The following is a 27,818-nucleotide window of genomic DNA, read 5'->3' as shown; positions in this document are numbered from 1 at the left end:
GTGGGGGCAGAAAAAAAAAAAAGTCCCATTTTGTTGTGTTTTTAATATTCCAAGATTAATATATCTTATTTTCTCTTTAAAATGAAAGACCACTGCCAGGAAGGTAAAAGTGCAAATGGAAAAGGTGGCGGTGAAGAGGGTGGGCGAAAGATGGAGAACGTGTAGAGAACGGGTGACAAAAGGATGACAAAGAGTTGAGATAAAGAAAGAGCGCACAGGGCACAATGGCACAAAAGTCTACACAGAGAAAAACAGCTGTGGAGACTGTATAACAGGATGAGAGTTCTCTTTAACTTATATGGTACTGTACTGTTGAAGGATGCCCGTCGCCCTCTATTGAAAGTCCCATAGAAGTTGGCATTTCTGGTTCTTTTTGTTTTAAACTCAATATATCCTCCTCACGTGATGCTCCGATACCAACAAGACAAAGTCAGGTGGCTAAACAGTTCTGTAGAGAAGCCGCTGGCGCCCCGGTCAATCACGGCCGACACCTCCCATCAGAGAAACTCAAATCGCAGTTGGCTCCCATCCCGTTTTAGTGAACACCTGCTCGAGTGACGTCTCACCAACACACCCGTGGTCTGGTTAAGTCTGTGGTAACGCTGCTCCTCTGGGCTCGGCTGAGCTTCGCCCGTTTAATCTCAAAAAGCACCGACCCAGATAAATAGCCGGCATCTCAACGAAATGCGAGCAGGTACGTGCGTTGCCAGATTGACCCCCCTGTTGTGCAGTCCAGTAAAAAGCAGGTGAGATGTGTTGTGTGTGCGCAAGCAGAGCCACTGGATTTAAAGATGTCTCTAAGTGAAAGGAAGGTTTGGTGTACATGGTTTGAGTCAAAGTCCTGAGCACAGTGCTTGTTTTTTTTGTTTTTTGTCTCTCTTAAATACAGTGTTCAGTTGATCTGCTGTGATATATTCATTCTCCATTTGCAGTAATTCATCTCTTTCCCAATTGCACTGAAGTAGTAGCTCTTAGTTTTCAGCCCAATCAGGGGAGAAAACCCCCCCCAAAAAAAACCAAAACGAACAAAACTCAAGCTGCAGCTCCAACCCTCGCTGCAGGAAACTCAGTCCGGACTGGGCCACTTTTTTTCTGTTTTTAGGAAGGTGAAGGTAACGTGACGATAACATTATGTCGAAAGGTGAGGAGCTGGGAGTATGGCTGAAAGTCAAGACTGAAGTCTGTTTTACGTGTAAGCCCCTCAAACCCATCCGTCAAAAATTCTGCATCAGGTAGAGAGTTTGCATCAGGGGAATTTCTGGGTTCACGGCGTGTTTACTATAAGTGTGTGTTTTGGCCCCTGTTGTGTCACAAGAGCTCTCATACTTCTGCAGAAGAGTTCAGAGACGCAGGTTCAGGGATTTCTTTTTCGTCTTCCATAGTCCGATCTGGTTTTATCTTTTTGGCCTAACACCTTTCCTCTCCCATCACAACAGCTCGTACTGCCGCAGGTGCATCCGCTGGATGATGTCTCGACAGTCATTAAAGACGCGGCGGATGTTCTCTGTGTCGACGGCGCAGGTGAAATGGGGGTAACAGTAGTGCCTTCCATCTCCACTTGCTGTGCTGATCCTCTGTAGAAGAAAGGAAAAGTTACAAAGCAGCTAAACAACTTTTGTGCAGCAGAAATGTCTCCAAATTTTATTAAAGCATAACCCCTGCCCCTCCACTGCATACATTTAAAAACAAATCCCATGAAAGACAGCTACGCACTTACCAGGAACTCATCTCTGATGAAGTACTTTGCCCTTGTAACACGCGGATCTTCTCCAGGTTCTGGCGTCGCTGTAAGAGGAGACAGAGGCCAGTGACTAACTTCTCACCATATGCAATTTCACAGGTAGACAATTTAAACATGACAATGCAACAACTAGTAAGGAGGCACTACAACTCTATAGCAGAATGTGTAAGACGTAAAAAGAAGCTTTCCACCTCACAGAGCAAGCGCTTCACTACAAAAATCTTCTAGGTGTATCCAGGATGACCCCTTGTGGTGAATGATATCAAAGGTATCCTTTCAAATTTCTGGATGAGTTGTTGCATCGAATTTTCCATTTTTTTAAATGATAAATTTCATTGATGAAAATAAAAATGTGTTTTCACGTCGGTATAATTTATTGTACTTAATCTTAACACACACACACACACACACACACACACACACACACACAGAGCTCAAAATCAGATGCTGTAATAAGGCAGCTCACCATCATCAGGTGTGGTGTAGCGAGCAAATTCTGGGAAGTATTCTTCGATTTTGGACTTCCCTGCCAACACCTTCTCTGCAAGCAGGTCCTGTTTATTTAGGAACAAGATGACAGAAATGGTCCGCAGCCACCTGAGGAAGACGAGAGACTGAAATAAGATCAAACTGAAATATAAAACTGTTTCCAAGTGTGAAAAGACAAAGTTCAGTCAGCCAAAATAAGCCATAACAGGGGCCAGCAGATAACAGTTCGCTTAGGACTTGCTCAAAGTGTTCTAGCTTCGAAACCATGTTTGATAAATAACTTGCCTACCCTTGAGAGGCTGAAGTGCTGCGAAGGCTTTCTGATTTCCTATGCTGTCAACTTAATCTCGGGATTCAATACAAAACAAACCACAAGTCCACAGGATGACAGGTTTGGCGTCTTTCCTCACCTGTTGTTCCAGATATTCTTGAAGAGGTTGAGGGCCTCCTGTAAACGGTTGGTCTGATTGTCCTCTCGGATCACCATGTTGTAACTGCTACTGGCCACCACAAAGATGATGGCTGTTACGTCTGAGGAAGAGGGAGGAACAGCGATAAATCAGACACCGTGAGAGAAAAGGATACGAGTCAAGGGAAGTGAGAGGAAATAAACACCACTTACCATTAAAGCACTGAATCCATTTCCTGCGCTCATCCCTTTGACCGCCGACATCAAACATACTGTACAGATATAAATGTAAACATGGAAAATGCTGCCATCATGTGGAGAAAATGCATATGTACAGCTGATTTGTGTTTATATCCTCAGACACTGTAGATTACCTTTCAAAGAAACTGTTACTCTCCACCCTTTTTTACTTACTGGAAATTAACTTTGTCCACTTGGAATCTCGTCTCAAAGATCCCTGAAGTCAGTACTCTGCACCTCAGCAAATCCTGGTGAACAGGAGTGACACAATGTAACAACAAGGCTTTTATGTGCCAGATTAGAGTGACAAACCTGGAGAAACACTCACAAGATACAAATCCAACATATGGAATATTTGGACAATATACTGAATTTCAAAGTGAAAAATAAGAGGATATAACACATTTGAGTTTGGCACCAAAGGAGCAAAAGCATAACTTTAATATGTGACAGGGACCAAAATGTTAAAGTCCCTTCCTCATAAAATACTATTCAGGGGAAATAGTTGTATAGTTAAATGTAGGATATTATTAACTTTGTAGTGGAAGAAGTTCACCCACCTGATCTGTTGGAGTGTAGTCACTCTGTTTCACAATGTCGATCTTGTCTAGAAAGCTGAAAAGACGAGAGACACAAAAGGCAAGAAAACAGTTACCGAAGTAATACTATAGACCACACAGTGGTTTCATATTTGTAAGACTTGTACAGGTGTGCTCAAGGAGTCAAATGAGACAAAAAAAAAAAAAACAAAAAAAAAAAACAAAAAAAAAAAAAAACCCAACACTGGTATAATACCAGGCATGACTGTGCACTTTTTCCTCCAGCAACACTTAAGTATCATCTCTCATGTACATCGCCACAGCTGTGGTATTATATGAAATACAAAACCAGTTTGCCAGAGAGGCTGTCCGTGTGGTTTTGAGCCCGACATACTGAGACTTAAAGTCTCCAATAGAGAGAGATACCAATAAAACCAACTTTTGAATTTAATTGTATTTTTCTACAGCAGATGACCTTGAAGGTAGAAGCATCCTCACTGCTCACTCAATATGCAGGGAAAACACTGAAGCTGTTGTCCAGTATGCCAAAATGAGTCAATGTGAAAGCAGGGAGTGAGCATAGCTACAAGTGATGACAACTCAAAGGGCAGAAGACGATAGATTCAGGTTACACCCAGCTTGAGGAAACTAAGATCTTATGGAGAAGAGTACAGTGCATTCAGTAGTTTTAATATGTATAGTATTTAATGTAGCTTTTTCCTCATTTGCAAGAGAAGGTGGGCCTCCTGCAACATCTGCAATTATTTCACATTTGAGTAAAAAGGATGACCAAGAAGTGCTATGTTAAAGATCAGAACAAGCCGCAGGCAGCATTCAAACATCTTGCCGATGACAGCAGGTCATCAATATATCATGGAAGACATGGATGAACTAGGAAACAGGAAGAGGAAGTGGACAGTGAGAGAATCTTTGAAGGTCCGAGCAACCACCAGCCCCATCCGGAGAGGGAAGAAAGAAAGAGGAGAAAAAAAAAAAAAAAAAAAAAAAGTGTTCAGAAGGTAAGATGAGAGCACACACACAAGAGTGGAAGAGGTAAAGAAACAGAAGAAGAGAGACAGAATGAAGGTGTAGTGGCGTCTGTCTGACATTACAGAGCAGATTTCAAAAATAGCTCCCCAGCGCCCTGGCCTGCAGCACGGTTACCATGGAGACCCAACCACAGGCACTATTAATAGTCTATCAGCACCCAATCTCGTGCAGCTGGAGTAGCACCAGAAAGAAGACAGACTGATGGAGAAAGGGGAAAAAAGGAGGAGAGAAGGAAAGAAAGAGCAGGATGAGTTTGTGTTGTGTGCAAGGAGGAGGGATCACAGACTGGACTGTACCACTTGAGTGAGGAAATCAACTTTTTAAAGATCAAACCGATCTAAAGTTCTCAATGACCGGATGCATTATTCACCAGGATGGATTTATTAGTAAAAAACAGTCAAGACTACAGGGTCATAGTCAAGAGCTGAGCAGCGAAGGTATCCTCCTCAAACATCACCCCCCCCCTCCTCTAAGCATCCTCTGATCTGTAGATGACTCAGCCTCCGCCATGTTTGCTCCCAAACCCTGCAAACTGCAGCTGTTACATGACTCCTTCACTATACATTTTCTTTGTGGTTTTACCTGCTTTTGTTTGGAAAAAAAATATAAACTGGACAACTCTGACCCATAAAAAGTACATTTAGGACCCCCCTTAATCACTTAACGTATGCACATCCAGATTTTAAGATTTCAACCAGTGACTCCTGTCTCAGCTCCCTTTTAAAAGTCATCCACCTTTGTTAGGATGACTCCATACTCCTGACAGGTTATGATAACTTTGCTGTTTTTATTTGTAGCAGATGCAGAGTGCTCCAAGTCTCGTCAGTGATTTTTAGAAGTCCGCAGGTATTTAATGTATCCCAAAAATATGACCCTTTAAGTTTTATTTCAGTGTTTACCAGGACATGAAAACTGCATGTTTAGAAACACCACTCGAAGACTAAGCTGTTTTAATAATAGTGATGCACTGTATCAGTCTTAATTCAGCAAGAGACTCGTTTCCCTTTATGCTGAAGAGCTTTGATATTGTCGGACTTACTCCTAATCGAGATGATTTCTAGCTAGTTTTCCCTCATTAATGCACTGAATCAGCATCGTCAAATCTAATCTTCTCCACTACACAATTGCATGCCAGCATTTTCACATACGACCACACTCGTCATTTACATGTGTAAGGGTGCGTTGGTGCCCGCACATTGGGAAAATGAGAGGAAACAGAAGGAGGGCGTTTCTATCTGCTGGGTTGATTTTAAATTAGAGCTTCATGCAACTTTGTTTATAGACTAGCTACTTTACCTCTTTTCCTGAACTTTGAGTCAGTGTGTGTTGTTGAAAACATGCAGTGTGTGGTGAGGGTATGGAGAAGGGCTCAGAAAAACAGAATCAAGTCTTTGTTAAGACTCAAAACAAACGTGTCACAGTCAAGTCAAAACATTTGGTTGAGTTGTTCATCTCAAACTCGAGTATGAGCACCGGTTACAGTATTGAAGTCCATAACTGTATGTAGAGGTGGTATATGCCGATATTACCTATGAGCTTTCTCCTCTTGATGGGAAATAAACTCTGGATCTCATTGCATTTAGTTTTTAAATCTTTTTTAAAGCACAGTTAATATTATGTAGGGTGCATAGTGCTTCCCTAACGAGTAGATTTTTTGGCAATCTCTTAGGGAGCTAGAGCATTCATACTATCCGGTCTTCAAGTCTGATATTATTAGCAGTTTCTGGGTCCAAGCTACACTTTAAACAAATATAGCAGCATCACAGAGTTACAATTTTGCCTAAATTCTTTCCTCTTTAATAAAATGATCAATGTGACTGCTCTACCAGGTGTAACAATTAGGTTTAACATCCAGGCATTCACCATAACAGAGCTAGCAGGGAGCTACAGATGGAAACCATGGATTGAGATTTCTGAAAAAATTAAAACTTACAGCTCTGCTATCACAGCCGACAAAAATGAAGACAGAAAACTAAACAACAATGTTTGCAGGGTTACTGAAGTTGGGCTAGCTGGTATATAATGTTGTTCTATGTCACTGCTAGCTACACAGCTATGATTTGCATAATATAAACACATTAGTACACTAAAGTTGGAAGATGAATGCCAACTTTTTTTCCACTCAATAGAAGATCATGTGATGGTTCCCGATGGTTAGGGATAAATGCAATTGCATATCAGGAAGCTGTAAACAGACTAAACTTCAGTCAGGAGAACAACTGAGATAATCCATTCAAAATATGAGGTTGGTCATTAATATACTACTGCATGGGGCTTTAGTTACATCATAAGGTTTTAAAAGCTGAGCTTTAAAAATGAATAGTGGTAATAAAAGTGACAGAGGTCGACAGTGATCACTGAATTTTTTGTTTTGGGGGGCTTGCTCAGATGACATTGAATAAGATACAAACCAAAACCCAAACCAAAAACAGCCTTAATAAACGCAGAGTAGTTTGGACCTGGAAGCAGGGTTCATACATCATCACTTAACAACCGGATTGACGAGGCTAGGGCTCACATTGCTATCATCTAGTTTTGAGTCCTTAGTTGTCATTTAATCTAAGGAAATAATTTAGCCAGATTTAAGGAAATTAAGGTAAAATGCACTTTTCTATAATACACGGTCTCATTGCCATATAGGAGTCATGAATTGAAAAAACCCAACTAGTATGCCTTACCTGCCATGAAACCGCTTAGTAGCGCACATGCTGGGATCAGGATGAGCATGTCGACCCCAGATTTCACCCTACTTATGCTTTAGTCATAAAACCGGAAGTATTAGAACAAATACGAAAACATACTTCAGTCTCTACTTCTTTGTCAATAATGCAACTGTTCATCCTGCTTGTAACCGGCTTCCAGCAGGACCTGACACCATCTCAAGCTGAAAGGAGCCGCTCTGCTATGCAACTTCTAGGATGCCCCAAGTACACAACATTTGCCTCAGATTACTAGTAATAAGCTTCTGTAACTCAAAGCAAACAAAACAATAAATTAAAAAAAAAATGACAATTAAAACTACACCAACTATAAGATAACCACACAAAATGGCACCACATGCACAGTATCAATAAAAACTAGAAGTTATCCCTCACAGAATCCTCACATTTATAAATCACGTCACCATGAAGTTGAACTTAAGTTACTTACTACTGTGCACAGTCGATTAGCTGGTACTCATTGGATCTCTCATAGCAAGCCCGGACACCTTCGTCTTGCCACAGTGTCTTTGCGTGATCGTAAAACTCCTGAGAACAAGAAGATTTGGGGGGGGGGGGGGAGATGAATCATACAGGCAGAACAGGAGAATTGAAGCATCAGCAAAAGTTGGACATTGTTAGTAATCATGTTTATCATGAAATTACAAAAAACAAGTTCTGTGTCACTGCAGTGGAAATGCGAGACAACATTAGAACCACTGCATGATTAAACAGGATTGAGCAACAGCTCATGTGCTTAAACATGTTTCAAAGTAGGCGATTGTGTGTATTCCTTGTGCATGTTACACTGAACATGACATGAAACGGGGGGGGAGAAAAAGCACAGGGCTGTCTGTTGTCCATGATGTGTATGTGAGGGCACCTCCTGCCCAGCGTTTCTGTTGACACCATATGCAGTGTACGTTGTGCCTGGGCGATGTCTGTGTGCACATCTTTAAAAAGGTAAATAAGGGTGCAGACTCCTCACAGCAGACAGAGACTTTGTGACATGCAGATATCAAATCAATGAAGCATTTATCTTTTTTGCACTCTTAACACCTTTGCCGATTTCATTTTAAGGAAGTAAAAAGTTGCAGAAACAACAGCAACAACACCACCTCTGTGTGTCACTCACTGACCACTTTGAGCACACCCGTTAAACCTGACTTGAACTGTCCGGAGCATTGTACATGCATGCTTCTTAACTGGCTTCATGGTGGCTGGTGGTGTGCTGGATTGCATTACATGGCATGTTCCCAATATTTTGTCCACTCCATTAACATACATGAAGAAACATTAGGCAATGTCAAGCACTCCGGTACACCACCAGCCACTATGTGAAGCCAGTAACAAAGCTGACTTGTCGCTTCTTTAATAACATCAAAAACTGAAAGGGTGCAAGCTTTGTGAAGGTGGAGTTGATGTTTGAACTGTTGCTCAGGCTTACAGTAGATTTTACGAAATGAAGTGGCAACACTATGAGAATCATTGCTATAAAAAGGACCATTTTATAACTGCAGCATCCAAACCCTTCATCCTTAAAAAACACGCAATACATATTTAGCACAGTTTTTAAAAATGGATCATTCGGTCTGCTGCTCCTGAACCTCTCATCAATGTCACAGAAACATGGCCATTAGTCAGGTGACTCTGCTCCTAGATTTAAAAAGGAACAAGTTTGATTTCCTTAGAGTCTTCCAATCCCTATGAGCACACTGTTGAGCATTTTGACAAAACCCTGTGTCTCCACATTCCTGATCAGGGAGGTTTTCCTCATGTACAACAGTGTGTTCCCCATGTGTGTGTGTAGCTATATGCACTGAAGCTACTGAAATTTACTTGTGGCTGTAAGGTGGTAACACCTGTTATTGCTGACATATCACCCCAAAATAACTTAACACAAACAGCACAACTAGTTTTTCTGCCGATTTAGATGCCCACTCTAAACACATATAGTATATTCTCCTTCATTACAGCCAAATTCATTATATTGCTCATTTACATTTTTTTTTTTTTTTTTTTTTTTTTTTAAATACCAGCATCTGTGCTGTGATATTGACATTTAATATGAGAGATGCTGCTTCTCTTACTGCAGATTTCTAGGCATCACTAGATTGTGATATGAAATATGTGACTGTTTGATCAATAACTGCAGCTAGTTGCTAAACTAAGAAAAAAATCAAATTTGATGCACTCATTTAATGAAAATAAAAAAGTTGGGGGGGGAGAATTAAGAGCAGACCAACTGCAGTGACTCAAAAGGTATTCTCTATGTGCAGAGCCATTTTTATCTCATCTATAAACTAAACAAATGCAGGTCAAATATATCTGGTTTCTCCTACACTACAGGAACAAAGGTATTGAGTCACCTACACTTTACACCTACAGGAGCTGTTCAGCCTTGGAAACCCATGCCATGTAGCTCCTGGTGCACAGTTTGTGTGCTGATGTTAATGCCAGAGTTTGGCTGTTACTGAGTCAGCGGAGTGTTAGAGCCTCAGGACTTGACGACCCTGCTCTGCCACTTTGAAGCAGAGTTGCTGTGGTTTCTAAACACTTTGACTTTGCAATAATACTACTTCGAGTTCATGGTGGAATATCTAGGAGGGAAGAGATTTCATGAACTGATTTGCTGCAACAGTACTATCCCTAATATAGCACCATGCTCGAATTCAGCAAACTCTTTAGACTGGCTCTTTCAGCAGTGTTTATAAAGTCAGACTGCATGGCTAGGTGCTTGATTTATACATTTGGGGCGATTGTGGCTCAAGAGTTGGGAGTTCGCCTTGTAATCGGAAGGTTGCCGGTTCGAGCCCCGGCTTGGGCAGTCTCAGTCGTTGTGTCCTTGGGCAAGACACTTCACCCGTTGCCTACTGGTGGTGGTCAGAGGGCCCGGTGGCGCCAGTGTCCGGCAGCCTCGCCTCTATCAGTGCGCCCCAGGGTGGCTGTGGCTACAATGTGGCTTGCCATCACCAGTGTGTGAATGTGTGTGAATGTGTGTGTGTGAATGGGTGGATGACTGGATATGTAAAGCGCTTTGGGGTCCTTAGGGACTAGTAAAGCGCTATATAAATACAGGCCATTTACCATTTGAATTTGAAATTTAAAGTGTTTACCAAAATCTACATAGTGTACTAGAGTGGGCAATAGACAAATGGCTGTGTTGCACATAAACACTGGAATTTGCTGTGTGCAGCCATATGTAGGAAGTCATCCAATATTTACTTAGACAGCAAGTCAACGGCACATTCCTCTATTAATTTACACTATGGGCTGCAGAGATGAGACATTAACAAATGTGTGATTCAAATTGCAAACAAAATTTGCTCTTCACATTTTACAAATGAAACACTCATTCCATAAACTCAGTTAAAGTTAAGAAATCTGACTTGGTAACAATTAGTGCAGCCCTCAAGTCATCATGTAATGGAAAAGTAAATGGGTTGGACTTATCTTATCCCAATCATCCAGCAGGCAGTCTACAATAATGTACCTGACAAAAATAAGGATCTCCAATCATTTTCAATCTGCACTGGATTCAATTCCTCGTCTCCATTAAAGTCCTAAACCGGTTTGACCGTGGTAAACGGCTTTAAACTATTAATGTTGGAATTCACCTGTTCACAAACCTGCATGCGTCACGTGTGGGCACGTCCGTCCTCGTAGCTCTTTACAACTTTACCAGCACTCTGCTTGCTGAATTAACTGTAATACTCCCTCCTTTAAATTAAAAATGAAATCTAACCTAAACATTTATAGTGGCAGGCGCACAAGGGCACTGTTAAAGCCAGTTTAAAAGCAACTGACTTCCTGCAAACTGATTCCCATTTCATCCTGATTTACCATTAGTCTTCATTTCGAGATAAATTAATAATGTCACAGTCCTGACTGGAAGTGATGATGTGCCTATGACGCTCACCACCACACACACTTTTCACCATCATGTTTTATAACTTGGAAACTATGCCATGCTTGTCATAAACAAGTCATCCAACCAAACAAGTAAAACGACCATAAACAAATAATTGCTTCCCAACAGCTCAGAATGCATGGAATTCATTGGGCAGCGGGGTGATTTAGTGGTTGACGAGAGTGGCTCGTAGGTTAAATCTCTCAGATTTGAGTCCTCTGACAGCTGATTTGTCTTAATGAATTGTTGCAGAGTTAGATTTGCTGTCTGCTTACAAACTACAAATCACTCAGGGTAAGAGTGTGAGCTCAGTGCCACTATGTAAATAAATGGGTGTCTGGTGAGGATCGTTACTTGACTGAAACACAGCTGCCCCTTTAGTTTCAATATTTCCCACCCCTATTTATCATTTATGAACTTTATTCAAAATAAACAGAAGTAACAAAAGCTTCTTCTTGAAAAAGTCATACAAGACTGAGTGACCTGAAACCTCAAGCCCAACAGGTGGCTGTAGATAAACACTGACTAATGTCCACACTAACATTTTAGTGTTGAGTGCATAACTTACTTCCCATGCATTGCACTAGCCCTCAGACTTTTGCAAATGCTGCTGAGCTCCAGCACTGCAGTGCAGTGCTAACTACTACACCACCAGTGCATGGCGGCATACCAAGTGTCAGTTGTCTTAACATACACATTTTCAAGACGGACAAAGACTCCCAAAAATAATACCACCGTTTCACCTTAAACTGCTATAATCATATTAGTGTAGGTATTGTGCAAATCTTCATCTCTTGGGATAGACAATTAGTCAATGGAAATATCCCGCTGAGAATACCAAACCCACACAGACATTACCAGTGGATTCATTAGTAAACCCCAGTGTCTATAACAGTCTCTGGACACAGTCTTTACCTGTTTCAAGAGATCCTCACCTGTGACACTGGGAGTAATTCCTACCATGATCTACTGAAGTACAAACACACAGCTGAAAAGGCCATGGCCCTGCTACAGATCCATTATACAGACTTTAAAAATAATAACACAAATTTAAATAATAAAAGTCCTAAAATGTACCTTACACATCTATCCCAATTTCTGAAGCAACCCAACAAACTCAAACAAGTATATAAGGTCAACTCTACAATTCTTAGTAGAACATAAACTGGGGCAATGAACTATGAAAACGTGAGCCATGAGTTCAATTTGAAAGAGTAAAGCTGGAAAATTACTGTCATTATAAAACAGTTCTGAAGATCAAAGCAAGGCAAACAAGAAAAACCGCTAAATAAATTACTTAAAGAAAGCTACATGTCAAAGTGTGGGTTGATATGTATTTGGTGATATATTGCTACTCACAGATGGAAAATCAAAGTCTTTCTGATTGACAAAGTTGAGGATGTATTCAATCCGGCACTGGTTTTCAGGACATGCCAACTGGACAGGTGGGGTTAGGGTACTCATAGCTGTTACTATGGTCTGTAGAAAAGAAACCCAAAGAAAAACGATAAGACAACACGACAGGTTACGGCCGCATTTGTCTAAGCTGCTACTAAACCACCAACAGCACACTTACCTCGATAGCCTCTTTAATATTATTCTTAATGTCCTGGATTTTCTGCTTCTTCTCTCTGAAACAGAAAATGTTCAATGAGAAGCAGTAAATCGCAGAAATACTGCAAATGTCTTCAGAACAGGGAAAAAAGTGCATGCATATAAAAACTGTTTGACTGAGATGAAGTGCTCAAAACATGTAAAACGAGTTCTACTTTTGTCTGCAGGTGATTTGTTATATATAGAAAAAGTTAATATCCTAAAGATTTTGGATATTAATGTTTAGCATTTAACCTGCAATACATTGAGACCACAAATTAACCATAAAACAGCAATAATCTGAAACTGTTAAGAGGGAGCAAAATAGAGTAAATAAAAAGACAAGACATAATTTAGCGTTAAAAAATAATTTAAGGCTAATGGTGACAGAATGATTACATTTGTTTTTTGAACCAGTCGGTGACATTTTGTCAAACAGACAAAACTGCATGATACAAAAGCAACTTCACATCCACTGAAAGAAAACAGCCATTCTCACAGCTTGCACTGCAACTCTGCCTCTCTTCAAACCACTATATTTACATCAAAAACATGTTTAGTTTTGCTATAAAGTATCATTTTAATGAAGCTTGGAGAAAAAAAGAAAAAAGAAAAAAAGTGTTAGAGGTCCCTCTTACCCTGACCGGGTGCATTACAGTCCACTGTATTAGGTTTGTTTTTGGTCTGTATGGGTAAACAGACCTTCATTGACATGCATGCTAGCGAAATTATGTCTGTCTGCTGTAAATGATAGCTGTGTGTTTGAGACATTTGGACTGACAAAAAAAAATGTTTCTAATAAAAGGCAACCGGAGAGCCAGTTAGTCTATCTTTCACCTTGAGCCTGCCAGGACAACAGTACATTGTGTTTACAATAGCTCCATGTCAGTGACAAGGGTGAAACGGTCCCCTTTACAAACTTATCTACACTTAACAGCCACAAATGTATGTATACAGCCAAAGCCATGACACCAAAAGCTAACGTCTGTTCACTAGCTTCAGTAACTTGGCATTTCTGGCACTCAGTCTTTGTGGTGAAAGAAAAACAAAAACATATTTTACAACAAACCACATGTGAGGTAACTGGGAAGAAAAGAAAAATAAAATGGGGGGGGAAAGAGGAAGAGGTTATGAGGGGAACTGGGAAGGCACATTTACATTTTTAAACTGATAGTCAATGAAGACTGTCACATGGTTGTGTGATCTCTCCAGAGAGACTGCTTCCCTCTGTATGGTTAGAGAGAGATGGACTTAAAGATGTAACATATATGCAATATGTGCTACAGTGATTGCATCCAAAAAACATGTGTTCAACAAAAAAGAAAAGCGTTTAGGTGGATGATAGCCCATCTAAAGAGGGTTTGAAATCAATATCAATAACATTCTGTACTCTAGTGTGTTGCATAACATGGATTAATTAATAATCAACTGGCCATCTATACCAGGGGTGTCAAACATGAGGGGTGGTGGCCAGAACGGGGCCAGCAAAGTCCCCCCCAAAAAAGAGAAAAAAAACAGACTTGTATGAAACTGAAATTCAGTAAGTTGTAAGAAGCCACATTAAGTTAACATGAAGACTGTATAGAAGTCTCACTTCAGCCCATTTTTAAGCTTGCTGTGTTGGTTTCATGGCCAAGGGGGTGGGGGGATAATAATAAAATGAACTGCTTTGATTCAACTTTAAGGCCCATCATCTGCCCCTCCCCCTCAATAAAAATGTCCCAAATACCCCAGTCCTCATTTTTGCCTACTTTCCAGTTCCAAATGCCTTGCCCAAGGGCAGCTAAGTCACGTTTGTTCAAAGAATATGGAGAGATGAGTCATCCATTCATCTATTTCCCAAATCACGCCGGCAATTGGAACTGCCAGTCTTCCGGTCACGAGACAATTACTCTGACATTACCATGATGCCACAACACTCAATCCATTCACCCCAAAATTCTTTTTATCACAGGCCTTATTGAACCCTTTAAGGCTCAAATCAGTATATTATGTCCTGCCTGAGGATGCAGGCAAATTAAAGCACATTATTATGCTTGTCATGTGAAGTCCGTTCTGGAACACCGTTTTGGTTTAAAGAGACCTTCATTGATGAAGGTGACTAATTCCAAAGGTGACGTCTGATCAGACATACACAGACAATAAACCTAACATGGAAATCCTCCAGTTTACTGCATCTGAGGACAGGAATGAGCCATACAGGTCTCAATAAACACGAGTCACATTTATGACTCCAATGGCACTCTACGGATTTGTTTCTTAATGAAGACAGATCTCACCCATGCAAGCAGAGACAGACACACTGACACACACTGTTCTGTGTTGTGGAGTCACACACTGGGTCATATGCCCAAGTTCGCCTTAAGTGCTGAAAATCTAGCCTAACCTCGCAAAGATACTTCCATCTTATCAATACATGACCACCACCAGACCAATACAAACATCTTATTTTACTCCTGAAACTGGTTAAGCAAAAGTTAAAGATGTGCTCCCAAAAACACTGAGGAGGGGGGGGAAGAAATGCAACACAAGGGTAGTCTTTAGAGTTTTCACACAGAGGGTTTAATTTGTTAGACCACTCAGCTAGATTAACCCTCAACCAAGTATGCTTGGTGATTCAGTTCAACCCCCCACCCCCACTCCAATCCATCAGAGGGAACAACTATCAGTTATATTGTTGGTCACCGTTGGAGTGACCTTAGGAGACCCTGACAGAAACTTGTGCAAGTACTATAAAAGTTCAGCTGCTGGCTAGCTAGCTCCAACTCCCATCTCATGTTCTCCTATCGGAAAGCTGACCAGGACACTGATCTAGTGGTCTTTCATATCATTCAGCCTTCTCTCTATTTTGTCTGGTGTTCAGACGGACTTCTGCCCTGGAGATCTCTTGCAAGAGTGCCACTACCCTGATCTTAAAATGAGCAGCATTGCTAACTACTCTTCAACATGGTGGAGCTAGCAGTTGAGGCACTGGAGAACAGCAAATTATTGGAATCATTTATCACAAAGCTGGCTTAATTTTACTTGTAGGTGAGCAGTTTTTAGGGTACTGACTGTCAGTTCTTTAAGCCGGCTTGGAGCACCTTACCCTTACATGCACGCTTCTCCTTACCTGGGCAGATTTCAAAACTTAAACTAGGCCCAGTCATAGCAGTCAATTTAGCTTCGACCAGAGGTGGTCAACAATGAGTGAGCTAAGTGGCATCATAATGTCTTTACAGAGAATTAGCTCACTAAATAATCGCTTTTAACCAAATCAAAAAATGTCTAATTTCTGCCAATACTAGCATATCAATAAATTAATAAATAAATTACTTCAATGCTCCAGGGCTATATAGTAGAAGATGAAACTACCTTTAGGATTCTATTGCACCATTTTACAACTGAATCAATACAAGTTAGGTCTACTAAAAGTTGACAAAGTATCCCACTATATAGTCAGTTCTCTTCACAGTGAAAAGCCTGCAGGCTGGTCAGCGACCCCTTGGAAACCTCCAGTTGGTAGCAAAAAGTGTAAATTTGCCAAATGGTTGGCAAGTGGTTGCTGGCTGTTGCTAGGTCAAAGTAGTTGCAAAGAGGTATACTTGTTTCATTAGAAACTTATGACCATTGACAGAAACTCTTACAGGGGTCTCTGTGGCGCTGAGGAGGAGATGTAGATTCAGCCTGGGATAAAAGTCTTCAAACCCACAAGCCAACATGAGCCTCAGACTTAAAAGAGCACTCAGCAGAATGCTGCTCATTCTCAGCCTCACTCTAGTACTCACTCTGCATTGAAGCCGTTGACATGTAGGATCCTCATCTGTTTCACTATGGTGCTCTTTCCCGACTCTCCAGCTCCTGAGAGAGAAAAAGTGAAAATGGATTATGTACCTTACTGATACACTTACATGCACTCAGTGTTGGGATAAAATGGGTGTTTATCTGAAATACCAGTTTACAGTGTAAGTACAACTTCCTTTATGTGGACACAAGCACTGTAGCTCACTACAAGGTTAAAGGTCCCAAACTGTTATGGGTTTGACTGAATAAGTTGCCTGCAAACTGACAATTAGTGCAGTGCCCGCTGTTACAGGCATGTTCGCACCGGTGACATTACTATGAGGTCACAGAGGTGTGAGAACAAGTGCAAATAAGGCCACCAATAAAGCACAACACTAGATTATTATCCAAGGGGCCAGAGAACAAAAGAAGACCTTGAGATTCCTTTTTAAACTACTTCAAATAATGGTTTAATTTTGAATAAAGTATAACATCTTGTTGTGTCTGCCCCTACAATCTCTTACCCTTTAAGCAACTATGACAAAATACAGAAAAAAAAAAAAGCAAAAAAAAAAAAGCCCCAAAACAATTCGAAAGCCCATTTGTGTGTCCTGGGGAGAAAACATGTTAAGGTGTGCACACAAGAGGAATATTCTGATCATTCAATATCACCCGGGATGGGAGACTTCATTCTGCAGCATCACAATGAGTCCCCCCCCCCAAAAAAAAAGCCAGCACCAAGAACCATCTGACAAGAACAAGGGGTCCATCAACAGTTGCTGTAACCCCCCACAGAGTCCTGATCTCAACACCATGCTCTCAGTTAGACTAAGACTAGCTAAAAGTATAACATATCACAATTCTCCTAAGATACTGCATGAAAAATTTGAATTGTTAAAAAATAAATACATAAATTAAATCCAATTAGGGTTTTTTGTGTTTGTATTCAGATGTCAACAATACGCTTGTCGTCACTTTATCTGAGCCTGAACCTTACTGTGTAATATTGTATACGTGTGTTATTCATTTTCGTTTCTCATTTCTATTTTAACAGACTGAAATTGATAGCATGCAGCACTACCGGGCCGTTAGTGGTAAGCTGCAGGTTGCCAGATGAATTGCTTGGAACTGCTATAAGAATGAAACAGTTTTTGCCCTGTAATGTCAAACCTACAGCATGCAAGGCTACATGAGGAATGAGCAAATTTAGTTACAAGACCCAATGTACACCAAGATGTATGCTTTTCCCGTTTCAGGCCTATTTATATAAATTTAAAAAAAAAAAAAAAAAAAAAAAGAGGCCTGAAACAGCAGTCTTGTCTTTGTCATCTTAGTTATTTCTGGTGTTCACTTACATTAAGGTAAAATTAAATTTACCTTGAATTAAATAAAGACAAATGTAAGTTACACCCCCCCCAAAAAACAAAACAAACAAAAAAACCTAACGTACTTAAGGTAAAGCTTAAAACAGACTGAAGCACAAAGCCACAAGTACATCAGTTTGTTTGATTATTTAATATCTAGAAGATTAAATATTTATTAGGTGATTTTTTTTTAACTATTGCTTGACATGATGAGTGACTGTTGAAGTAAATGTCTAAATACATAATTACATGTAAAACTTATTTTGGCATTCTACAGTATTACAGCAATACTGAATATTTCAAAGTTAAAGGCGTAATAAGTGGCATGTTTGTACAGATGTCATTTATCTTAGGGCTCTTTTCTCCCTTTCTGTCCTACTTTGGACGAATGAAAAAAAAAGTTAACTAAATACATTTCCAAGGTAAAAAGACGAAGTCTAAAGTAAAAAAAAATAACTTAGCTTTACATTAGCATCATCTGACAGTTTGCACCAGTTTAGGCTGCGAGTCCCAGCAATGAAGTGCAACTGTTAGTCAAGCACATCAGAGAAGCCACACAAGTCTGGGACTTGTGCATTTTGATGGCTCAGCTTGCTACAGTATATATCATGAACTCGTAACATCATGAGCTCGACGATAACTGATGACCTCGTGTCACAGTGCTCCCTCCTTCTCTGCCCATTACCCGTCTTTTACCAGACTACATTGTGAAGCAATAAAATAAGGACAAATACTAAAGTACACTTTAGTTTGGAGAATGTTAACCACACAAATGATTTTAAAAAGTAGGTCATATATAGCCAAATGAGTATTATCCAAAATGAAAATCCCGACTGACTTTAACACCTTAACAATGGCCTTAAAAAAAAAAATAAAAAAAAAAGGGAACTTTTGCCACCACATGTCCACAGTGAGCATATCTGCTAGTAGACCCTTTAACATTGGCAGTTCTATCACATTAAATCAGAGAAGATACACCAGAATGTCAGACATCAACCAGCCAGAAACAGAATGATAGAACAATACTTTGGTCCATTATGTGGCAGGATTGTTGAAGAAAATCAAGATTTTGCTCCAAACATAACATCCCAGTGCACTTCAAGCTGAGTAACACCCTCAGACCAAAACTGGTTCATCCCTAGGACAACACACACACACACGCGCTAAACAGCATAGTGTATGCAGTGCAGTCAGGAATACTTGGACCTTTAAACAAGACAAACCAAACAACCACCTTACAAATGTTTAACACAACATAGGAGAGCCAGCTCAAGACTCAGCTGTACACTTGTACCTAAAGGAGAAGGACACCAGGGTTCACATTTTCATCCAAGACGGACGGTTTGACAGGGGAGTGAAAGAGGCCACCTAGGTCCACTTTGATTTGTTCATTGTTGAACACCAGCTATCACGACCTACAACACAGTCTCAACAGTCCTTCCCAGGCATTACAATCCCCACTCACACTTTGCCTCAGGTGACCTCAATAGCTCACATGATGGTGGGGTGGGAGATATGATATAAGAAATTTCATACCATGCCCCCAGTGACAGAATGACCCATGCCCTTTTATTTTTTTTAACACTACTGATCATGCGAGATTCCACATGATCAACGTTGGGTCAAGGACCATCTCCAAAGAGACAACCCCAACTAAGGGTTCAATACCTGGGACTGTCAGTCATTTTGGAAGTAAAGAAGCCTCTTGGATAAACTTAAAGCCCAGTTATGTTCTTTTCAAGCATTCAAGACAACCATGATCTGGATGACAGAGAACCTGCAGAAACATGAAATCTAAACTGCCATTGGGCCCTTCACAGCCACAGAAGTCATCAGCACTGAAACTCTTGCAACATTGCTTAAACTAAAACATCAGATTAGCTGCTAATATAGTTGTACGCTAACACAGCATTTAAAAAAACAAAACAAAAAACCAAACAAACAAAAAACAACAAAAAGAAAATGCTTGTTCCTTTGTTTTGCAAATACTGTGGTAGCATTAAAGATGCAATTGTTTTTGTCATGGCAAACTCATTAAATATTGCTTCACATGCAATGTGGCATCTAAAACCTGTTTACATTAACACCCTGAGAATTTAGGATGCTTTTTTATAATGAAGTCTGACAAAGATGCCAAATTAAAATGTAGTAATTTACAGGATTAATGGTGTGCAGCAAAATGTGGTGGGTTCCACGTCAGGAAGCATGACTGTTCATCTGATGTAGTATCATGATGGACAAGAGCTGAACTGCATCTGGGGCACCCTGCAGTGTTCTGACAGAAAAGCTAGCTTGTGGGGTTGACCAGTATAAGCACAGAGCAATCCAGTAGTCTTTTTGTACTGCTACCCTTCACCCATTGTGTCTTATTTAACAGGTCTCGTTAACATGGACCTATTAAGGCTTTAATTAGACTGGGTGGTTAATCCAATCAAAAGCATACTGAGCAAAACACATAAATGATCTGCAAATTTAAACCTTGTGGGCACGCATGCTCAAAATTTTGCTCTGCCAATAGATGGTCAACATTTGTGTTTTAGCTAGGCTACAATACAAACCGACACTACAAATGCTGAAGAATTGGTTAGGTTGTGTGTCCAGCTTTAACTCGTAGACTCTTTTTGGTCAATTTACTGCCTGTCAAGCTGCAGAGATCATCTTATTACCAACAAAGCTAACACAAGGTCTAGTAGCAGGTGTGAACTGAGTGTCCCTTTTTTATGCTTACTTACCTTTGCTCACCCTTAAAAAAAAAAAAAGTTTCCTTTAAGGGTCGCATTTAAATCAAGCTGATATTTTAGATCTGAAAGACCTAAAAATTACAGAAGGTATATTTGTTTTGTCCTTCTCCTTTCCAAAAGTCATCACAACTTCCTCCCTAATGCAAGTAGTGACATGTCATACAATATCCACCCTCAATAGTGATATGTTCAAAACAAATTGACCCCCTCCCCCAAGGGTCCGCCGCAAATTCTTAGAAGTCAAAACCCTGTGAATGGATATACGAGGAGGGTACAGATGAGAGCTTTGCAGGAAACAAAAAACACTCTTATATAATGAAAGAGACCCAGCCCACCTAAATTTCACTCACACAACCACATGTTGAGTCTTACACATATTCATTTCTTCATTAACCAAGTTTTGGTGTGCTTTTCTTTGAGTCACATTATCTTATGTTTGGGCAACACACCCACAAACTGGCATGTGATGTAAAGCTTCTGTTAGTTTGGCAAATTTGAGGCCTGCATGCATGCTTAGTGCTAGAAATGAGCACTGTTCAGCATGCTGCAAAGTCCCAGTTTAATACAACTGAAAAAGAAAAAGTGTTAAAGAACAAACATACATTACTTAATGATCAATTAGGACAGGCTGGTTCTGATTGATGTTGGTGCTCGTTAATCCTTTAACCACTGCAAGCAGTTTACCCCACCTTACAGGTTTGCCTCACTGCATACTCTAAAACCAGCCAATGGGCTGTGCTACAGCAGGTTTGGGGAGTTAGCATTGCAGAATGACAGTCTGACAGCAACATGCCAAAAACCCAGCACCGTATTGCATTTTTGGCCTTATGCAAGAGCAAAGTCACTGTTGACAATGTTTCCCAAAACAACATCCCAGAAAGTTTTGCAGGGAGGAAGCAGGGTCTCAACCGTCCAAACAGAGGCCTTGTCTGTAAAGCAGCAAGCACATAAGATCTGTAAAAATGTGTCAAACTCACCTAGAAGTAGTAGTCTGTGTGTTGCTCTGTAGATCTGTTTGTCCTTTTGGAGCTGCTTCTCTATCTTTTTGTTTGCTTCTCTTTGAGCCTTCTCCTCATTTCTCTGGTCTTCGGTCTTACTGTTGCCCAAACAACCCATCTTCCCGCAAGAAAAAAGAAAAAAGGGGGTCCAGGGGAGGAGGAAGAGGTGGTGGAAGAAGAAGTAGAGGAGGTGGTAGTGGAGGGGGAAGGGAAGGTGGGGGGGTAATGTAGAAAGAAAAATAAATCAGATAAACTAGTCTAGATGCCTCGTTTGACCCGCGGATTTGGCAGCAACGTTACCCACATTTACACCGTTTAAGGTCCGTGGCGCCCCTGTGTAGAGATTTAAAGTCCGTAACGCGTATTTTGCTGTCAGAGAAAGGGCAGGATACTGTTGCTGACGACACGGAGGCCGCCTTCTCAGTTTGCTGAATCCGGCTCGGGCTTTTCCCTTTTATATGCAGTAGTTTGTGTTTCGTTTTTCCAAACTCTTTCCCCCCCCTTCAGCCGTGTAAGATAAAGACTTGTAATCCACAATGTCCACTATAAGACCCAAAAACGGCGGTTCACCTCAAACGGAGGCAGAAAAAAACAGCCTAATTTGCATCTCCAAAAGCCCGGGTCTTGCGTCTCACAGCTGCCCGTGACAAGGAGCCGAACTCGGCGTGTCCGCAAAGCTCGCCTGTGCTGTAGCGCCGCTCGTTACCACGTCGCTTTTCATGACAAACATTTCCATGGGTGTATACTTAGACTCTATATCTATTTTTCTGTCTCCCCGACGGCTGTCTTCGTCGGGGACCCAGCAGGACAGCTGTAAGGAAAATAATATTTACACCCAAACGAGCTACATGTGTGGCATTCTCGCTTCTTCCGTCGTCACCCGGCTCTTTTTCATTCTCTGCATCAAATCAGCCCCAAACTCACTGCGGTTGTCTTTTCGTCTTGATCCCTCGCCACCTCCAAATCCGAAATGATCCAGTATCCCCCCTCCGATTTGTCCTCCTTATATGTGATGGCTGTTCCTTGCTGTTTTCTCCTCCAAAGGGCCTTCTCTCTCTCTGCCCCTCGCTTTTGTTGCTGAAATGTTTTATCAGCCCCTCACATCACCACCAAGCCTCCAAAACTGCGCACCGATAGACTTTTTTTCTTAATTTCTGGCTCGACTCCGATGAATCCCTTCAAAAGAGAGAGGGGGGAAATAATTACAAAAAAAAAAAAAATAGGAGGGGGACAAAATAACAGAAAAAGAAAACGTGACCAAAGACGTGAAAATCCCTCGAAATGTATCCACGTTTCTTGCAGGTGAAAAAGCTACACCCGCTGTCAGGCTCGGCTTTTATAACCTACATACGGCCTATACATGTGCACACACGCTGTCATACAAACATACATTTATATACACATATGTAGATTCCTCTTGAATCCTAGGTGGGTAAACAGGCTACAGACTTGACACTACATGTGCATTTACATTCACAAAAAGTAGGACGCGGGGCTGTTGTAGCAGCACATTCCCACCGTGAAGGCCGCTCCCCTCCTGGCCGCTGGTCGAGGAAGGTGAAAGACGGGAATACCCGATTCTTGGAGGTTATTATTTTCTCCCTTTCTCTCTTGCTTTCTCTCTCCGAGAATAGTAGCCTACATTGAACAGATAGACAGCGCTTTTAGAGAGACGGGGTGGGGCCACACAACGCTCATTGAACCCTGGGAAGGAAGGACCGAGAGAGGAGGAGGAGGAGAGGCCGCTTCGCCTGGTCACGTGATCCGGGTGCGGAGCCGCGTTAGCGGCGTGGCTGTGCGGAGAGAGAAAAAGGCGCCCTCTTCAAGGAAAAAAGACCTGAGGTGGTTTGTATGCAGGAATAACAGCACAAGACCCCTCTGAGCAGGGCTACTCAAATCTTAGAAGACCACTAGATATGTTCTGTTACAGACATTTATTCACGGAAAAGTACAAGCACATCAGCAGCGGATTATACTGAGTTATACTATTAGGAAGACTGGTGCATTAAGTTACTTTCAAGACATAGGCTTAACACTATTATACCCATTTCTTAAAATCTGCTAAAATAGTTTTCCATAACTCACGATTTAAATAATCATTCTTTATCTTGTGAAATAAGCTGCCCTCACATTAAGCTAATTCTGACTGGCTTTCTCTTGTAAAGCACGTGAGTGCAACAGGCGCATTCAGAATTGTTTTCATAGGGGTGGCCATATGGGGGCCACTAAAAATATTGGGGTGGCACACCAAAAACAGAAGAGTGCCGGGCGCAGTGGTGGGGGGAGGGTGACATCGTAAGGGACATACAAATGACAAAAATAATGCTCCAGCTCACTGTAGGGCACAGGTGTCGAACTCCAGGCCTTGAGGGCCGGTGTCCTGCAGGTTTTAGATGTGCCCTTGAGCCAACACAGCTGTTTTAAATGGCTAAATGACCTCCTCAACATGGCTTGAAGTTCTCCAGAAGCCTGATAATGAACTAATCATTTGATTCAGGTGTGTTGGCCCAGGGTGATATCTAAAACCTGCAGAAGACCAGCCCATGAGGCCTGGAATTCGACACCCCTGCTGTAAGGTGTCTTCCTCTCTCTTGCGCTCACATTTATTAAAATTATTACCAACACAGGACCCACCCTAGGGGGGGGGTAACAAATCTTGGGGGGTGGCCAGTGCTGCCCCCTGGCTCCCCATTGGCACACAGCTGTCTGCCTGAGATGACTATATTAAAGATATCTGTTCTTACTGACATCATATAAAGCCACAAGCAGAAGAAAACTGCGACTGCTTTTGACTTTGCACACACAATGACCTATTTTTTTTGAAACTGAGTATTTATTGTTTTAATAGTACTACACGTCAGAGAAAATAAGGGTCTCCTTTAATAACGCAGGTGGTGGAACTGTTTGACTACTTAGTGTCACTCCATAAATTCATGAGAAAAATAAAACAGCCACGTGCAATATTTTTTTTCCTATAAAATATTGTGAAATATAAGTATCAAGTGGCATACCATGCAAATCTTTAGTGAGGGATGAGGAGTCCCATAGTGTCCTCCAGATAAAAAAAACTAAAATCCACGTTTTTTTTTATTTAGAAATCGAAGATAATAAAGCCACAGATAAAAGTCACCTGTGGCAGAAGCTGTATTTTCAAACACAAATGAGTAGAGCCAGCTGTGCTGACATTAGCACTCTCTACTCCTAAAAGCTCTGACTGATACATACCAAAGTGTTCAGCTTCCTCTAGATATCCATTATTTATTGTATAACCTGTAACCAAACCTACACATGTATTCACTTCATATAATATCCCGATCGAGTCCTGGGCGGAGTCTTTATCCCTTCTCCATCTAGATCTAGAGATATCAAATAAAATGTGCTATAGCCTGTGATAGTGGATGTAATCTATCAGTTCTCTGCCATTGGAGCAACACGGCTCTCCTTTACCAATATTAAACACAATACTAAAATACCACAAGTCACAGCCAGCTAATCTAAAGGCTAAAAGACTTGGTTAAAGCATGGCTTTGAACTTTTATGTCCTGGTGAACTTTGAAAAGTTAATGTACATGCTTCAAAACAAATGTCCAGAATCCAAACTGCAGTTAGGACTTTTAGACACTGGGTGGCAGCAGTTTTCAAAATCAGCAGGCAGGTTTGGGTTTAAGTCAATTGCTTCTGAGTTATCCCCATGACATTCATACACATTTGACTGTAGAGCACACCACACCAAATCAATTAACAATATTTACAACATTTTTGAGTTTTGGATTGTTAATTGCTGTTCATTTTGTATTCTCTGTTTGCTTTTGTTCCTTGAGTTTTGCTTTGAACCCTCATTTTAGAGTTCAGATTTTCTTTACCTCTTACTTTGCATTATTTATTTTTGTTACTTTATTCTAGTGCAGTCTAGGCTCCCTAGTTACATCTTGAACCTTTTTAAGTGTTTGTCTCTATTCTGTTCCCTTTCATCTACTTCCTGTTTTACTTCCAAGTCACAATTTTATTGTACACATTTTTAAAAAACTGCTATTTTTTGAGTAAGTGAATCATATTAAACATACTGAAAAATATCTAAGCCGTTTTCACTGGCTTCCTTCTTTCTACTGATTTAAAACTAGAACCATGAAACTTTACCAAGATGTACTCCATGACCATGTGGTAGCCTTTGGTAGTGAGTCCGTTGCAGACTGGGAGCTCTTTAAAAATATTTTGTCAAATTCCCTGAGTCTACCATCTGTTCAAGTACAATACAAAAAAAAAAAAGCCGCGCCACACCTTTTTGTTTTGACAACCATCTCTTTGAATATGCTAAAAGTCTAAAAGATGTGAAATCAAGTTGTGACTTCAAACTTGAAATCAATCACAATCTCCTGTTAACTGTGTCCCCATTCATTTGAGTCACTAACTGCAAACTAATAGTATATATACCACATGTTGTTAGTGTTTAGTGTTAAAACTGGGGTAGGCATATTGCTTTGCATGTCACTGGACAAAGAACTCACAATAACTTTTGTCATATTGTAATACAAATAGTCTAAAAGAGAACTAGACTCCTCCACCTTTTCTCTGTCCAGTTTTTCACACCATATCATGCGGGGAATATAAACTAGAATAAAGGCAGGATCTGCATGGTCCTATAGGTCCATTAGTCCTTGGACAAATGCACAGTTTCTTGTAGTTTTTTCTCCCTGCACCACCACCCTGATTTTAGATCAAACAATCAAGATATGATCTAACTACAGCGTTTCAATTTTAATTCAAGGGATTGAACAAAAGCATTGAGCTAACTTTTAAGGTGCTAAAGTATTTTTATACATAGTCACCAATTTTCAGAGGCTCAATACTATTTGGACAGTTGACTGACAAGCAACTGGTTGATAAAACATCTGGAAATGATACAGATTCAAACTTGTATTTGTTAGTTGTTCACTGGAATTCTCAATATTTGACTTACAAAGAGATGTCAGTGCAAGTGCCCATCCTCATGTGGGCTGAAACAAGTAAACCTATCAGAGAGACAGCAAAAACCTTCAGGAATAACCAAATCATGATCTAGTACATTATTTAAAAGAAGGAAGCCAAGCAAAGTATAGAGAAGGAAAGAAATAGCCCCTGATGCTAAGCATGTGACCAAACATGGTGGAGGTAATGTTGAATGGAACCAGGTCACTAGTATGTATTGATGGTGTGACTGCAGATAGAGGTAGCAAGATGAATTATGTAATTAAGTGTACAGGGTTACACTTTCTACTCAGATTCAGCCACAAAACTGGCCAGAGAGCGCTTCACAATGGAAATGGATAATGATCCAAAAAGCATACTGTACAAGCAACACAAGAGCCTCTCAAAACAAACAAATAACAAAAAATGGGCTGGTCTTTAATAGCCAAGTCAGTCACCTGATTTCAAGCAAAAAGACAAAACTGAAGCAGACAGACCTACAAACAAAGGCCTAGTCTGTCAAAATCAGCATTTGGTGATGTCCATAGTTTCTAAACTTCAGGTAGTCATTGACTGGAATAGATTTTCATCCAAATTCTTATATTTAAAATGAATGTAGCTTGTTTACTTAATTTTGACCCTCTGATAATATGTGACTATGTATAAAAATGACTATAGCTGCTAACCAGTTAATACACCATATCTTTTAAATCCCCTTGAATTAAAGCTGAAAGTCCACACTTCAACCAGATCCTGATTCCTTTATTTAAAATCCACAGTCATACTGTACTGAAGCAAAAGTACAAACACTGCTTCACTGTCCAAAAACCGAAATGTCTCTGTATAATGCAGCCTTAATATCAAGGCAGGTGTGGGTTTATTTGTATTTTTAAGGCGGTAGAGTGAAGTGCATCAGTGATGTATGCTGGCAAATGATCTGTAAATGTTAGAGGAACTGAAGTGAGACTGTTCCCGGCAACAGATCAATATTGGCTCAACACCCATCGAAACCAGGGTGCTAAACTCAGAGAGTAAAACTCACTTTGAGTCAGAGTGCCATTTCTACCGATTTCTGTGCACGTCCTCTTGCGCACATGCTGAGCATGAATTATTATTCTGATCTTAAAACTAAAACCTAAGAAAGGTGAGAACATCTCAAATATATTTTCCTATCTCTTAAACAGCTAAAGACACATGCACACTCACATGCACTCACATCCCCACCCATGAACCTTCTAGGGCATGTCCGATGGCATCTCTTTCTAACTGCACTGTCATGAAATGTTAGCTGCACACTCAGCACTCATTGTCATCATGATCAATTTAGATTTACTGCTGA

General features: G+C 40.7%; 1 protein-coding gene across 3 annotated transcripts; it reads right to left on the bottom strand.

Moving 5' to 3' along the window:
- Positions 1–36: 36 nt before the first annotated feature.
- gnas (GNAS complex locus) lies at positions 37–23,243 on the bottom strand. 3 transcript variants are annotated; one of them, XM_024806510.2, is made up of 14 exons: positions 23,054–23,243; positions 21,840–22,711; positions 21,515–21,653; positions 16,438–16,510; positions 12,654–12,708; positions 12,437–12,556; positions 7,619–7,716; positions 3,440–3,494; positions 3,054–3,127; positions 2,853–2,911; positions 2,641–2,761; positions 2,208–2,338; positions 1,718–1,785; positions 37–1,574 (listed from the first exon to the last, which is right to left on the bottom strand). In XM_024806510.2, exons 3-14 carry the CDS (start codon positions 21,651–21,653, stop codon positions 1,428–1,430), a joined length of 1,140 nt encoding a protein of 379 aa, XP_024662278.1. In that variant the 5' UTR covers positions 21,840–22,711; positions 23,054–23,243; the 3' UTR covers positions 37–1,427. The 3 variants fall into 3 exon arrangements, with proteins under 3 accessions (XP_024662278.1, XP_024662279.1, XP_076734919.1); XM_024806511.2 differs by having other exon boundaries at positions 22,460–22,711; XM_076878804.1 differs by having other exon boundaries at positions 21,515–22,711; positions 23,007–23,243.
- Positions 23,244–27,818: the final 4,575 nt, after the last annotated feature.

Source organism: Maylandia zebra, linkage group LG20, assembly GCF_041146795.1.
Source record: "Maylandia zebra isolate NMK-2024a linkage group LG20, Mzebra_GT3a, whole genome shotgun sequence".
Classification (NCBI taxonomy): domain Eukaryota; kingdom Metazoa; phylum Chordata; class Actinopteri; order Cichliformes; family Cichlidae; genus Maylandia; species Maylandia zebra.
Note: the sequence above shows the minus strand (reverse complement) of the source record. Positions and strands in the feature narration are given on the sequence as shown.

What these genes read in the sequence shown, in the direction of transcription:
- gnas (XM_076878804.1), bottom strand. Translation starts at nt 21,653, where the DNA reads ATGGGTTGTTTGGGCAACAGTAAGACCGAAGACCAGAGAAATGAGGAG. An exon ending in AAGAATATCTGGAACAACAG is followed by an intron (nt 2,339 to 2,640) that starts GTGAGGAAAGAC and finishes CGTCTTCCTCAG; the next exon opens with GTGGCTGCGGACCATTTCTG. An exon ending in CTACACCACACCTGATGATG is followed by an intron (nt 1,786 to 2,207) that starts GTGAGCTGCCTT and finishes CTCCTCTTACAG; the next exon opens with CGACGCCAGAACCTGGAGAA.